General features: G+C 41.5%; 1 protein-coding gene across 1 annotated transcript in view; it reads left to right on the top strand.

Moving 5' to 3' along the window:
* Positions 1–2,894, top strand: part of SEMA3D (semaphorin 3D) — a 245,719-nt gene extending 242,825 nt beyond the window's left edge. The window contains exon 20 of the mRNA XM_019509509.1: positions 1,356–2,894. Coding sequence (XP_019365054.1) covers positions 1,356–1,781 — 426 coding nt within the window. The 3' untranslated portion in view covers positions 1,782–2,894. The remainder of the gene's footprint in view (positions 1–1,355) is intronic.
* Positions 2,895–15,694: the final 12,800 nt, after the last annotated feature.

Here is a 15,694-nt window from a genome sequence, read left to right as displayed (position 1 = left end):
TGTCCCTTTTTTTTTTTTTTTTTTTTTAAGTGAAGCCCTCAGTGCTGGATTAAACAGGGTCCTTGTGTTATAACAATGCTACCAGTGGTGCTGAAGATGTGCTTCGAGTGCATGCTGCATTATGGGTTAATCAAGCTGAACTCTAGTCCCTTTGCTGCTGTTCTCTGCTGCAGCCTCTGTGCGGCAGTAAAAGACAGCACACTGTGAGGTGACAACTTTCCATTGCAAAATCGGCACTTCAGTGTGCCTTGGAGTATAGAGAGGGTCAGTTAGCTGTGTCAGTATTTATGCTGTATGTTAATTATTATATCATTAAAATATATGTTAGTTGGACTATACAGTTAGTGCAGAATTGGGGGTCAGGGCTCTGATTCCAATTCCTGACTGTGCCATCGAGTCTTTGGTGTGGCCCAGGGCAAATCACTTACCCTCCGTATTTCCCCATCTGCAAATTTATTAAATTAACTGGGCTTCATCATTAACTATCACTCTACCATCATGCTTCATGATGATCAATTAATGTTCTGAATCACTCTCCAATCATCAGGTGTGCAAAGTAGCTGGCATCATGGAGGCCTGCATTGTCTCAGGTACTGGGGTAGAGTGATGCAGCACTCCAGATTAGCATCTGATTATTCTACATAGCAGATCTTCACCTTCTAAAATACAATCCTGCAAATGTTGCTGTGACAAGGCACAGACAGCAGATATTCAGCCTCCACTTCAAATACCATTGTCTTTTTAGATGCTCTCTTTCATAGATCCTGAACCGTAACAGGACCCTAAAATAATGGCATTTGATTTTAGCTGCCTGATCTCCTCGGACCTGTTTCTCACTGACAAATGATGCGATCAGAGGTAACTCCACTGAAATTAGTGGAACTCCATCTGCAAAACCAGTGTCAGATCAGAATTGTGCTGATTAGCTTCACTGACTGCTATTTATTTCTTTTGTGGTAAAGGCTAGAAGCCCCATCATGGACCAGGAAGCATATATGCTAGGTGTGATATTAATACAGGAACAAAGCTGGTCCCTAGCCAGATATTTGTCCAGCTAAACAAGCTCTGCTTAATTAAAGAATCTTCCTATTGTTTTTACTTACTTAATATTGTAAATAAATTGTCCAGGATGTAGTTTTTACTTACTCATGCTGAAGCATTACAGACACTGTAACCATCCCTTGAAGAGCAGAACTCCAAAATTCAGAAAGCCACATGCTGTGTTATACTGATGCTCAAGAAGTGGTAGGACAGTTCCTTATGTCAGCCATCCCCTCCTGTGTTTCTGCTTCTCACTCGCATCTTATTTTCCCTATAATTTTTACATACTGTGTTTGCTTTGTCTGACCACACAGCTGAAGGCCGACGAGAGGATTATCAAAACGGAACATGGCCTGCTGATCCGCAGCTTGCAGAAAAAGGATGCTGGAGCCTATTACTGCAAAGCCCAGGAGCACACATTCATCCACACCATTGTGAAGTTGAACTTGAACGTCATAGAAAACGGGCAAATGGAAAGCACGCAGAAACCGGAGGACGAGGAAGGGCGGGTGAGGGATTTACTAACCGAGTCCCGGCTGAGGTACAAGGATTACATCCAGCTTGTCAGCAGCCCCAGCTTCAGCCTGGATGAGTATTGTGAACAGATGTGGCACCGGGAGAAGCGGCGGCAGCGGAACAAAGGCGGGGCCAAATGGAAGCACGTGCAGGAGATGAAGAAAAAGCGAAATCGAAGGCACCATGAAACTGCCAGCCGACATGCAGGCCCTACAGCCACGTAATTTGGATATTCTATTTAAAGACAGAACATTTTACATGTGAAAATACTGTGTTGGGGGCGGGGGGGGGCACGTGTTGCATCCTTCCTTGTAATTAATATTGCTTCTCACTGAGATCATATAATGCACAGTCATTCTTAATCAGTATAAGGCTGTACTCTGGAATACAATATCAAATGAGATGTTTCTGATTTGAGTACCGCATCCTAGGCAATATTTAAAAAAAAAAAAGTTTTGGACTTTTAGGTGGTACTTGGAGGGTGAGAGGCCAATACGTGGGATTTCATGTGGGTGTTTCATAGTTTCACTAACATAATTTTTCCATAGGATTTAGCGTTTGTATTACTGGCTGTTATTAATTGGCTGCTACATTCCACTCCAGAAGTGGCTACATTTCAGGGGTGGGCAGATGTATTTGTAGAAGTGTTTTGGCATCTTTATAGATGAAAGGTGATATATAAATATGTGACAGATCTGCAAAACAACACTAACTTAACCCTTGGGCTCATAACTAGGCATATGGGTGGGGGTTGCTAGCACAGAAAGGCGATGTGAAAAAAATCAATTAAGTATTGGCTTAGGAGTAACTTGTGTCTGTGCCAAGAAAAGAAAAAGAAAAGCCTGATCATAGTTTAAGAGGAGGAAATACAGAGCGTTATTCATTAGGGTTTAAGTAGCCACCAGTTTGCAGTCCATCTGCTGAAATGAAATGTTGACTCAAATTGAAACTGCCAGCAAGATACTGGAGAGTAAATGTCCTAAACGGTGCGTGGGAGATGTGTGCACAAATCCGATTAACAAATAATCGGATTTCTGCCTTCACCTTTTTTTGTTTCTCTGAACATTTTACCCAGATTGTCTCCACTCACCTCTATAACTCCGACCTTTTTGCTGGCTTCTTTTCATGCTGTTAGTTCATGGAAGAAAAAAGTAAAGGAAGAGGACAAAAATACACTTGATAAGATAAGACAATGAGGGAAACCTATTTTTTGACAGAGATAGTGCAAACATTCCTCAGATACGTGTGTATTCTTTTTTTTCTGTTTTAAAGGTCTTGTGTATTTCAGAGTCAAAATGTTGCATTGTTGGAATAAATACTTTTTATTATAATTAAATAAAAAACAAAAAGTACCCATGTGTAAATACACAGAAGCACAAGTTAAAAATAAGCAGTTTTCTGTTGACAATAACTCCATTGGGAAAGTATTGCTAGATTTATGTTTTACTGTTTAATAGGTTACGTCATTCTGTATAGGCAAGAGATATGTGGCCTTACTCTAAGCAGTGTGACTTCATTGAACTTACTCCTGATTTACACCAGATGAAGCGTGATCAAATTCAGGCTTTTCTATCTCTTCTCTAGTTCTGCAGCCTCCCTTCCCCCACTTTGTCAAATCTTCCTTGTTTTCCCTTTCACGCCTTTTTGAGTGTGAAATGACAAATTAGCCACTTCCTCACATGGCAGAGAGCTCTGATGGATACCAAAAAGACAGACTTTACTTGTTTCTCATGCAGTCGACAAGTCTTGAGAGCAAAGTCTGTGGGAAACCCATGTGATTGGTGTGCAGTTCTTAGTGGCGGGAGGAGGGAACTGAAAACTTTAGTTCTGAATACTAGAGATTAGACCTATCCACTACCCAATGTGTGTGTGTTCATTCAGTCCCTGATCAATAATTGTGTAGATACAAGTTCTGTCATTGTAGAATGATACAAAAAAAGTGGTGCCTTTTTTTCACATTTCAGAAAGGAGCCTCAGCTTACTCAAGTTTTGTGTAAAAACCTAAAGCAGATTTTTAAAAATGTATTATATAAAGCCAGGGACACCAGATGTAATTCTCTTTAGCGCTAGGGACAGACATTATACACAAAAAAAGGTTTAAATGATCAGAAACTGGTTTAAACCTGTAACAGAACAGATGTTTAGTGCATATAAACCAGTTTGAAAATGGCTGAAACCGGTTTGAGATCAACCTGGTTGAATGTAGTATCAGACTTAACTGATTTGGGTCAAACTGGTTTATGCAATATCTGTCCCAGACCCCTTGCTAGTTTAAGATAAACCAGACACTTCCAGCATCCTGGCATGGTTTCTGAGCCAGGCAGGCCTCTCTGCTCCACAGCAGGGCTGGCCCCTCCCCTCTGCTCCCTGGATGGAGCTCAGCAGAGACTGCAGGCATCTATCTGGCTTCCCCCTGCTCCCCACCGCACCCCATCCGCATTACACAGATACCTCTCAGCATTAGCTAGCAGACCACATGCTGGCTATGTCTGCACTGTGGCAGACGGGACAAAGGCAGAATCACCAGGTAGCTGGTAATGTCCCTATGTTGTTTTCTTAATGGGGTGATAAACACTGAGTTGGGGGTGATAAACAACATGTTATCAATTCCCTGCTGGACTGGTCAGAAGGGGGAGAACCACTCCCTAATCAGAGCATCCTGCCAGGACCTGGCCACTCCCCTCAGCTCAGCACTATGGAAGGGAAGGGAGGGCTGCTGTAGCGTCCCCTGGCTTCTAACCTTAATCACTGCAGGCATGTACCCTCATGTCTGGGATGTGTGTGCAGTTACAAACTGGTTCAGCCTAGCCAGGTTAGACTAACCTGCAAAGATTGAGGCTCAGGCTTTGTGAATGTCTGTCCGTACCCTAGATGGGTTTTTTTTCAGAAGAAGGACATTAGTTAATGGAAAGGTGTCGAGGAATGTGTGCCCAAAAGTTTGACAGTGTCAAGCACTAAGTGCTGAATATTATAAAAGATGGGTAGTAGGTTGCTTTGCACAGGACTTTAAACATACAGATTCTGCTGTCATTTGCAAGTGCAGAATTTTTAAAGGTGACTAGTGATTAGGGTGCCTTTTGTAGTGTGAGGGATCAAGAGACACAAACAGCCATACTTTGGGTTGTAATCCAGCTGTCTGAACTTTTCTTACTGTCTTCCTAGTTCAGCCTTCTAGTGCTGTCCAGCAGATGTGGAGGACAAGGACTCTATGATCACTCCACACCTTAAACATTTTAAGGTCACTTGGAACTACTTATTGAGGATTTAGTGAGCATTTGCCTTCTGAATATGAAGCCCCTCAAGAAGTCTTAATATGACCGCTGAAAAAATTAAATACTCTAAATCTTTTTGTGACTTCTGAAAATATAGTATGGTGATTGCCTTCACCAGTAGAACGCACTGATTTATTCCTTGTTGGATTCTACCATTCCCCAGAGTACCATCTCTCAGCCTTAGCCCTTGTGTGAATATGTAGCAATAAGCCAGGACTCAACTAAGATGATCGCCTCATGTGGCTCATCCTGTCTCCTGATTATATATACTGACAAGGGGCTTACTCCTAATTCTCATTGAAATTGGTGGGAATAGGATTGCACTCAGTATTTTAAGTACTGCTTACAGGATAAATCCTGCTTGCCACCTGCAGGGAAACAGTATTCTTTGATTTCTGTTGGCCTATTCCCCCAAGTAATATACATGGAATTTTGCCATAAATAGGTAAGAGTGTTGTTGCTGTCAGGATGGTCCAGGAAATGTTAAAAGGCAAAACATTTTTTGTGATATCTTTCATGGGACCAACTGTACATGAAACATGTTGGAGAAGCTTTTGGGTATCAGGTGTCATTCTTCAGATGCCCAAAAGCTTATCCAGTGGTTCTCCAACTGGTCCAATAAAAGATATCACAAAAAAAAGTCTTGCCCATCTCCATAAATAAACTAACAAAATGTTGTTCAATATTGTTTTCCACCTTAAAAGACAAATGGACTAGGTTGGGTTTAAATACTCTTGTGGTCTACAGTCCTCACACAGAACTCTCTACTGACTTCAAGAGAAGTTTTTATGTGACTAAAAGCTGGAGCCTTAGGAACCTGAGCCTTAAAGGGCTGATTTTTTTTTTTTTTTTAAACCTCTTTTGAAATTCTTAGATTCATCTTCTTTTATTTTATTTCAAATCATCTTGCAGTAGATTTCCTCTCAGAGGCATGATCTCATCGCTCCTGGGTGGGACAGCAAAGCAGAGCCCTAAGTGAGGTATGAGGCCACTTCTGTCTTGGGGAAATACATTCAATATCCTCCAACTCATTATGCCATATTGGGATCACCCCCTCCTCTCTCCCTAGGGAGGGGCATTTAATAATATTGTGCAGATAAAAATGTTTGGTTCAGTCAGTTTTATAAGAGTTGCCTGTTGAGCTAGCACAGTACTTTGCATTCATATAGATGATCCATGTGCAAGGACGCTGGAGACTAGTAAATGAACTGGACAGATCAGGGACCACTAAGGAAGGTAAGAAGGGGTTTCGTTAGACAGTGTTTTGCAATTCAAGGTTAGCAGCAGCTCCTTCAGTCCCAGAGGGGGGTTCAAAGGAGAACAAAATGAGCTAACTCTGGAATTGTAACATGGAAAGTGGGTCAGGAAAGGATATTTTTCCATGGAAAAAAAAAAATCGAGTTCTGTATAATTTAAAAGCCCAAACCTGCAACTGTTTAAATTTCAAAATGAGGATTTGGGGGTCAGTTGTGCTGCTGAGCTGTACTATGAGTCACAACAGGCTCGTAGTTAAAATGAAACTGAATGCAACTTCCTTAAAGAGCTCAATAAAACAATGCTAACTGAATTTTGGGTTGAAAGGGGAAAAAGTTATACTTGCATTAATAATGGAAAGGTTTAGACAGATCCCTTAGTGGAGACTCAAAATAATAATATTAATAATAATAATAATAAACCCCAGCTTAGAGTTAATCACTAATCAAATCCTCTTCCCTCCCTCAATATATACAAAACAACATTAAAAAAAAGAAGCCCCCTTTCTTGGCCGGCTGGAGTTTGGCTGAGCAGCCTGTCAGACAGATGCATACAGTGTGGTTAGTAGTGATTAGGATGCTGAAGTCTGATGCAAGCTTTAAAAGACCCAACTGAGTCTTGAAGCTTGTAATAATTTTGAAGCCAGTTAAAAGAAAACAGGATTAGCAGAAGACACGAATAATATAGTGACACTTATTGTGATAAGATGGTTCCATTGCTGCAAAAAAGGTTCTAACCACACATGAATATGCACACATGCTACAGACAGTCTGGGCCTGATTCTCAACCGAGTTGTAGTGATGTAACGTAATAAACATTAATAATTTTTTAGTTTTACATTCTTGTGAAATCAGCGTTAGCTCCAGAGTCTAAACCCTTATGAAATAAGTAAAATCCAATATATCCCTAGCCTTTATCCAATAATCAATAGATGGCTAGTAGAAACTGATTTTCTTCTGGTCTTTCTGTAATATGCATGAATTTGTGTAAGTCTTTACAACACAAAAGGGTATTTTTTTAAACACAAGGTTACTGCAATCAGTTAATATCATTTGAAAATATTCAAGAACCAGCTCCAACTCCAACTCATGTCAGTGCACTAATGATTATTTAGCTTATCCTTGCTAAATTTCGATCTAATGGATTCTAATCTAATGGAAAAAAAATAATAGCAAGGTCTTCCAAATCACAGCCTAAGTTGAAGACAGTTGTGCATTGATCCATTGGCTTGATACTGTTCTCATTTATGCAAACATAAATTGGGATTTAGCAACATGAAGGTCAATAGAATTACATGTGCATGAGTAGAAAATTAAGCCCACATGTGTCTCTAATACATTGTTACATCTTATAAAAAATTATATGGTCTCTAATATTATATTTTACCATAGTGTTGCTAACATTACATTGAATTAGGCTTCTGTGGTTAGCTGAAGTGGGGAATTCTTTGAGGTTGCAATCCATATTTTGAGCTTAATAAAATGAGTTCATTTCAGAAAGGAAAAGGAAGGGGAAGAAAATTATACATGCCATGGGAAAGATTTCTGAAGCTTTAAAAAGTGACCGTGGCTTTTTACTTCCATAGCTTTGTATGATAGTGACTGCACCATTTCAAGTCATACCTATGTTTCCCCAGTGCTGAACATTTAAACAAGTGCTTGGGCAATTTATAATCCACAGGTTAGCAAACTGGCTTGATCGTGCTTCTTTTGAACAGTGATAGGATATAATATTACAGTAATGGGATTGGGTCCTTATCCCTTCAGATTTGATTTTATATGCTTCCATTTTAATCTATTTTCTCAAAGCACTATGTCTGATCCTACCTGAGTGTTCACTTGATCCTTACTCAGTCAAACACCCACTGATAATGAGGAAAGGGCTGTGAAAAACAAGGTGAAGATTTTATGACCTGGCCCATGGCTCAGTATATGAAACTAAATACCCTAAAACATCTCTTACCATATTCTCAGCTCAGAAAAGGGTGCTTCTCAGGCACTTACATTTACCACAAAATTACCTACAGTTCTGACATACAACTACTTCAGGATGGATATCTGGAAAGATAAATCAGAGATCAGGAAGTGAAATTTCCATCAATAATAAGATTTTGAAACTTGTTTAAAGCTTTCTTTCCCTTCTCATTGTGTATAGATTTCCCAATTTAAATTCAAAGTCTGCTGTGCTTTAAAACAACGTGAAATGATAATCACAACAAATTCTCAAGGTGATGTAAGAAACAGAGGAACTGTTCCAGGTGACTTTTATTACTGCTGTAGCCTGCTAGTTAATAGTTTCAAACAGTTAATGCCAAGAAAATCATCTGTCCATTCATAGACAACCATGCTAATTTTAATAGGCCTAGACATGTCTCAGTTTTGGTGGTGTTTCATATTCTGCTCCCGTGGTCTTATTATGTATAAGTGCCTTTGGCTGCTTTTTGTGTTCCATTCATTTTGTTCCTGCTATTAAATAGAAATGTCTCCGAGGCCAGCCGGTTTTTGAAATCTCACCATTGATGAATTTAGTGCATGGAAAAGAAGGGTTAGGCAGGTAATTTGACCTGGATACTTTTACATATTGTGCCTACCATAGGCAGAGTGTTATGGGTTTAATGACTTTAATGAGATTTCAGAGCCTCATGGGACCTCAGCAGTTTTGTCTATAAGCTGAGTGTCAGGGTCCAGTTACAAAACTAGTATTTACTGTACTCCAAAGCATCATCTAAAGTTGTGTAATTGGACTCCGAAGTTGTAAAATCTGATGTTTAGAGATGGCAAAAAAAAAAAATAATAATAATTTCATAAGATATTTTCCCTATTTTGTCATAAAGTTCAAAGGAAATTCTTAATGATAAAAATATGCTTAAAAATGGCCCTTCAAAATGCATATCTGAGGTGGGGTTGGGGATTTGTGTTAAATATATTGATAGGCCATGACAGTCAGAAGAGTTTTTTAAAAAATGTTTTTTGAGAATCAGTTAAAAAAATTCTTGTTCCCTTCCCTCCTCTCGCCACTAAGAAAATTCACACGCAGAAGGACAATGGCTCTGAAGTGAAAATTGCTCTGAATTTGTTTTCAAAATGCACATAACTTTAAAAAGGCTGAGCCCGTTCCAAGGATTCTGTAAATTCTTTTTTAGACTTCCCATGCTTTCAAGTTTTTTGACAGTTTAAAGATAGCTTGTCAAGGTGTTAACTTTGTAATAGCCTATATTTTTGGATAGGGCGAACAAAAGAGATTTTCTCCAAACTGCTCTGTAATATTTTCAGTCAGCTCTATAAAGATGATTCCTGCCCCTTCCAAGAACAGCACCAGCATCTCAGGAAATATTTTGGCTGGCAAGAAACAGCAGCTCAGAAAATCTTCACAATCTTTTAAATGGAAAATTTAAACCAAACTGACTGACCACATAATACCTTACATTCTCTTAGTAAGGTTAATATATTCCTTGGGTGTGAAAGTACCCTCTGTTCCACATATCCAGCAGAATTCTGCATTTCTTATGTTCCACTTATGTCCATCTTATAAGGTACCCATAGGACACAAGTAATTTGTAGGGCAAGCCAATTGCATGGGGATGAGTTTCACCTCTATAGGATAACTATTTATAGAATGATATGAGGAAAAACTCTGTTGGTGGGGTGGGTCTATTTGTAAATCTCCACAGTTAATGGTGTAACATGACTAAAGTGATCAATAATAAGTAGAGACCTACCAAAATTGTGACGGAAGTGCGCTGTGCAGCAGCTCCTTTAATTTTGCTTGTTTCACTGTGTGGCCCCCTGCCCCTGATTGGTGGAGGCCTTGGAGGTCCCACTGCTGATTGGCCAGGAGGCAAAAACCACAGTTTGAAATATGGCACGGTTTGTGTCTCCCAGCTGATCAGGGACTGGCAGGGATGCTGGGGCCCTTGGCTACTCAGCAATATCAGGCAAAAACTGTAGCATATTTAAAACCATAGTTTTTGCCTCCTGACTGATCAGCAGCAACCCGCAGGGCTACTGGGTCCCTCTGCCAATATGGGGGGCAGGGAGGCACAGAAAAGTGAGCAAGATTAATAGGACTGAAGTGTACTCCACCACGATTTTGGAAGATCCCTACTGGTAAGCTCCGAGTTTCCCAGACCTGCTATTTTAATAGAATTTCCACTCTTGTATTCCAAAGGTAACTGAAACTGTTAAATGTATATTTTGGTTGTATTATAATAAACACATTGCTGAAAGGATGTTGACTTCTGTTTTCCTGACAAACCAGGTAATACAGTGGTGGCCTTTGGGTTGTTGGGGCCCTGAGCAAGAGTGTCATTTGGGGCCCCTTAGAGGCTTGATTTGGTGACCTATAAGTAAGTTGGACATTTTCAATTTCACTTCGCCTTATCCATGAAACATTCATAAGTTGAAGAAAGAACAAAGTTTTTAACAGCTTCACTCCCCCAAAATATTATTGCAAAATTTTGGGGCCCCCTAAAGTGTGGGGCCCCAGGCGGCCCCCCGGTTTGCCCTCCCCTAAGGCTGCTACTGGGCAATAGTAAGTTAGTATAGACTTTCAAAGAAAAAGTATTTGGCTTGTTAAGGAAATTATAGAACAATCACTCTTTAGATGAAGTTGGTGAAAAACATTGCTGAATAAGATCTAAAGTTCCTCTTGCCTAAGGACTATCCGTAAGATTTATCCACGTGCACATTTCATACAGAAGATTTACAAGCTGCTTGAAGCTCCAAACAGGGCATGAGTAGGAGACAAATAAGATAGCCCTTGCACCTGTTTCATAAAATGCATGCTGGGTAAAGCAATGAGAAGACACCATGTTGGTAACACTAAATTAGGAAAACAGCTATTCCAGAAGAGTTGTAAGTGCCAGTAGCATTCCAGCCATTGCTCACAGCCTCCCTTTAAACTCTTCTCCTGCAATCTGTGCTCCTGTTTTTAAGTTCAGTTTGGGCATCAGCAGGTCACATCCTCTGCAGGTGGGAATTTCACGATTCTATTCAGGAGATAATGTAAGCTTCAGTAGAATTTAGTCACGTATGCAGGGGTGATGCATAGCTGGTGCACGGGGATGCACGTGCACCCCCTGAGTGCCAGCGCACCCCCACTGTGGCCATGCTCCATGTTTAGCCGGCAGGCAGAGGGGCAGGTGGGAGCACCAGTGCCCCCACTGTGAGCGCCAGCTGGGGAGTGTGGCCATCAGAAAAAAATCGGCCGCAAAAGGTAAATTTGCACTCCAAATGACAGGGACAGAAATAGCTTGATATCGGAACTCTGCTCAGTTACACTTACTGCAACATCCCTGGAGGTCAGCACAGGAGTAGTTAAAGTACCTCACTACAGATCCAAGGGCATGTAGAGGTCTTACCTTTAGATGGGCCTAATCATGGTTAGGCCCATCTAAATGCCCTCTCTTGCAGGCATCCAGAGCGTTTCATTTGCCTGATCTACATTAGTTCACCTCAGGAGTTGCACTTAGATCTAGAAGGGGTTAATCTGATCTAGGAAGGGCTTAAACTGGACTAGTAAATGCCTGTATGCATTCACAGCATAACCCTCAGGCTAGGAAAACCCAGCTGCTCATCCCAGCCCCAGGGCTCCGCTATTTCTACCCAACTGACCCCGATCAGACTACTTTTAACCACTCCTTCCCCTCTTCCCCACAATTCACCAACCCCCATCTCTGCAGACCCACCAACACCCCCTTGCATACCTACTAGCCTACCCAGACTTGCCTGCTCCCCAGCTTAAATAACCAGCCTAAACCTAGAAGTAGTATGGCAAATGCCTATTCTCACCTATGAATTCAAGAGTCACTCCAAGACCAAGCCAAAAGCCTTCTCCAGTTGATCTAGTTAGGAAGTGCTAACCTGGTGGTTTCAAAGGAGGCCAGGCCTGATGCTAACCACATAATTCACTTATGTGCCTATAGGTACCAAACCTGGTGTGGCTTAATCACACGTGCCTTAGGAGCTGGCTTGGTTTAGGCAGATGCTTGGCTCATTTTGAGCCAGCCTGCATTAAATACAAAAATTATTGAGCTTTAGGATGCTGGGGTTGATAGTTCAGTTTTATTTATTTATTTATTTATTTTATGTTTGTTTGGCTATGTTATAATCTCACACCCTCAACACCCCCCCCCCGCCATCTTTTTTCCCCTCTCTCTCCTTTGTTATACCTATGAAGGCGATTTTGTTTAAACAGGAAAACAGAGTTCCCCACACAGCCCCACCTCCTATCCAGCAGCACATAAAGGAGGTTCTTTAAGGGCTATAATTTTGTTAACATACTGTCAACATGTTATTGTCAAGGCCAAACTTCATCTCACTGGCACAGTCAGGAGTATCTGCTTCCTGGATCCATGCTGTATCCATTACACCACAATCCTTCTGACCTCTGGTCACAAATGCTCCCAGGGTAGTTTCTGATTGAGAGTCAAGGCCAAATTCCAACTGTGGTAATAACATTCTGCCTACCTAACATCCACCTGCAGTTGCAATTGGATATGGTATTCTTCATTTCCTAGTCCAAACTGTTGTTTTGTATTACTGTGCACTGTTAAGCAGCTGCTGTGTTCTTGTCCCACAAGTGGCCACGTTCTGGTAGGATATGATGTGAGCCCTGCGTGAGATCAGTGCTGGTTCCAGGGAAGTCAGGGGGGATATCACCACTGACTTTTAGTATAACCAGGGTTTGGCCCTGTATGGGGCTGGTAAAACACTTTGACACCTGGGGCCTGGCAGGCACCATTGTTAATTACCTACCATGCTATGCTGGATGGCTAACGGGAGAGGAAAGTGGAGGGGGGATGGAAGAAATCCTCATGTTTCTTTCTGTAACCACATATTTAGGATACTGGTAGGATATTAAGTGCAGCACTATTTCACATGTGTCCAAAGAAAAGCAAGCTCATTAAGTTGAGATATTTCATTTTAGCTGAGAAGGTTTAACAGGGTCAAACACTGAGACAATTAGTGAAGTATCTGTTGTGCCACATCTTAATTATGAGTCTCCTGCAGAAGCAGTGAGCTCCTCTAAATGCTCAGAACCATTTGTTAAATTGGTCCTCTTTCTAAATTGACTTCAGTCTACTATTCAGAGCTGTACCTCCTTCGTCATCCAAGGCCTTCAGAATCAAGTGGGCTTCTGGCTAAGTTTGGCACTTGTTACTTAAAGTGAGTATTGGGAAGGTGAAATCTGGCCCTCTGTGATCAGAAGTACCTTGGAAGGAATTTTGGGAGCTTCTCATATGCAAAACTATGTTGAACAGCAAAGCCAAGTGGCAATCCAAGCTTTTTTGGTCACTGAAAAAAAAATTAGATGTTTTTCAAGTAACAAATTTAGCTGCCAGAATCACTAGTTTCCCAAACGGTATCTCTATTTCTACATTTTGTCTGTATTTATATTGCTCACAGTTCAAGCTGTGAAAAATGGTGTCAGGAATTTATCCATCTATGCCTGAAGCCTATGCTACCATTTAAATTTGCTTGATAATGTTATTTATATATAACCAAATTATGGCCCAGGTTGACAAGCATCTTTAAAAGAACGTTTAAGTCACACAGTCCTCAACATAACTTCAATCACAAGCCTACATATTATTATATCGGCAGGTGTCAGGCTTAATTCATGAACAGCATATGGTGAATAAGCCACTTGCCCTATTTGTTTTGCATATCCTGATTTTTAATATGTGGCCCCTATCTCCCTCTCTGCTCACTATCCAGCTTGTACATCAAAAGTCAAATTCTACAACTTCTTCAAAGGCTTCCAAATAGTCCTTGGCTAGGGAATATAGTTGCCAATGTGGCCTTTCAGGTTTTACTTTCTTTCCCTGATTATAACAACTTCCCTTGCACATCCCAAGGTGAAATGCCTTCTACTGACAAACTCCTTCCACTTACCTTGCTTGTCTTTATACTCTTAGTTATTCCTACTCATTCCTAGTTGAGTACAAGCAACATTTACAGTATCGAAACCATTGCTTTTGCATGGGTGTTCAATTATTGAAGGATATTTAAGAATCAGTTGGTCACACAAGAACTATCCTGTTTAACATTTTACTAGACAATACGTGGACCTGTGGTCTCAAACAAGAAGTAAGTCTGCTGGCTGTTGCCATAGCACATAAGGGACTAGTGTAACAACAGAAGCTTAACCATTTACCTGCAAAACACAATTAATTCAGCTGCAGAGAGGAAATCTCGCTGTATGCCACAAAACACAATGCTGGCTCTGAAGAAGCGGAGTACTGAAGCTTGGCATGGGGAGATAAGAAGGATGAATACAGAAAAAACCTTTTCATAATGGAAAAATAATTCATAGCTTCTGAGCATTTCATAAGTTTTACCCCACAGAGTGTTGTGAGGATAGGAAAGGATAACACTCCTGATTCTACAGATAACATAGAGCCACAAAAGGACTTGGGTGGAATTTAATTCTCTCAGTCCAGGGGTGTGATCATCAGAACCACTGCTTATTGTGGGCTATGCTTAGATTTCTTAGCTGCTTACCTTTGTGCCTGTACAGCTTCCTAGGTGACCCAAATCCTGCTTTTTCACATACCCAGAAGTGCCTCAGAACTGTGTGAAGCAACTTGAGGGGTCCAGAGCATACCTGCAAAGTCAGGCTCCACCCAAAATGAGATGGCAGTTGCTTTTTTTTTTTTTTTTTTTTTTTTAATTCAAAAGCATGGTTGGAAGAAGCGGTATTCAAAAGCTACCCAGTGGCTAATCCATGCACCCAGGATAGGTTTCTCTGCTTCAGGTACCTCAAATTACATCTATAACTCTAAAAAGTTCCCACTAGACTGTAGCCTAATTTGAGGTGAGGGCAAATTCACTATTCATATAGGGTGAAAACAAGCATTTGCTGCACCCAGTCTAGGCCTAGGTCTCGACAGCTTCAGACCTAGACTGGGAGCAGTGCACGCTGCATTTGACCACACTGCTTTCAGGAGCCATGTGGGGAGCACAAACATTAAGTAACAGGGGGTGGAGGAGATCAAGAGGGATAGCAGATCCATGGGGGCAAGGGTTGGCAGGATGGGAGGCACTGGTGGGTCTGCAGGGAGGCATTGCCCAGTTTGGGGGAGGAGCCAGAGTGCTAAAATAAGCCTAGTCAGTAGGCCTGTGAGAAGCGGCTAGTATTCGCTTTGGATTTGGCTGATTCGGGGGACAGAGATTTGATTCAGTGATTTGAATCACTTTCCTGATTCAATTTGGCCAAGTCAGCCAGGCCAGGCCCATCCCCCACCATCTTTCCCAGCCCGGTAACTGCTGCCTGTGGCAGAAAGCCACCTTGGTTTCTCCCCAAAAAAATCTCTGCCCTGTGACACTGTGATTTAAATCTCTGTGCTGTGACCATTCAATTAGGATGGGCCCAGCACACAGGGGACCACACCCTCAGCCTGTCTCTTTAGGGAACTGGAGCTGGCTGCATTCCTGAGGGAGGGGGAAACCTGCTCCCTCTGCCTACGTGACTTGCATCACTTACCTGGGTAAGGGGTTTCTACCTGGGGAGCTGGGATCTGCCCGGTAACAGGTGATGCATTTCAGATTGGTTGGCTGACAGCCAACTGGGGCTGACCTCCGCTGGCCCAGGTGAATGAGGTCACAGGG

The sequence above is a fragment of the Gavialis gangeticus genome, unplaced genomic scaffold (assembly GCF_001723915.1).
Source record: "Gavialis gangeticus isolate Ggan-Ray unplaced genomic scaffold, GavGan_comp1, whole genome shotgun sequence".
Lineage (NCBI taxonomy): Eukaryota > Metazoa > Chordata > Crocodylia > Gavialidae > Gavialis > Gavialis gangeticus.
The sequence above is the reverse complement of the archived record's forward strand: the minus strand, read 5'-3'. Positions and strand labels throughout refer to the sequence as shown.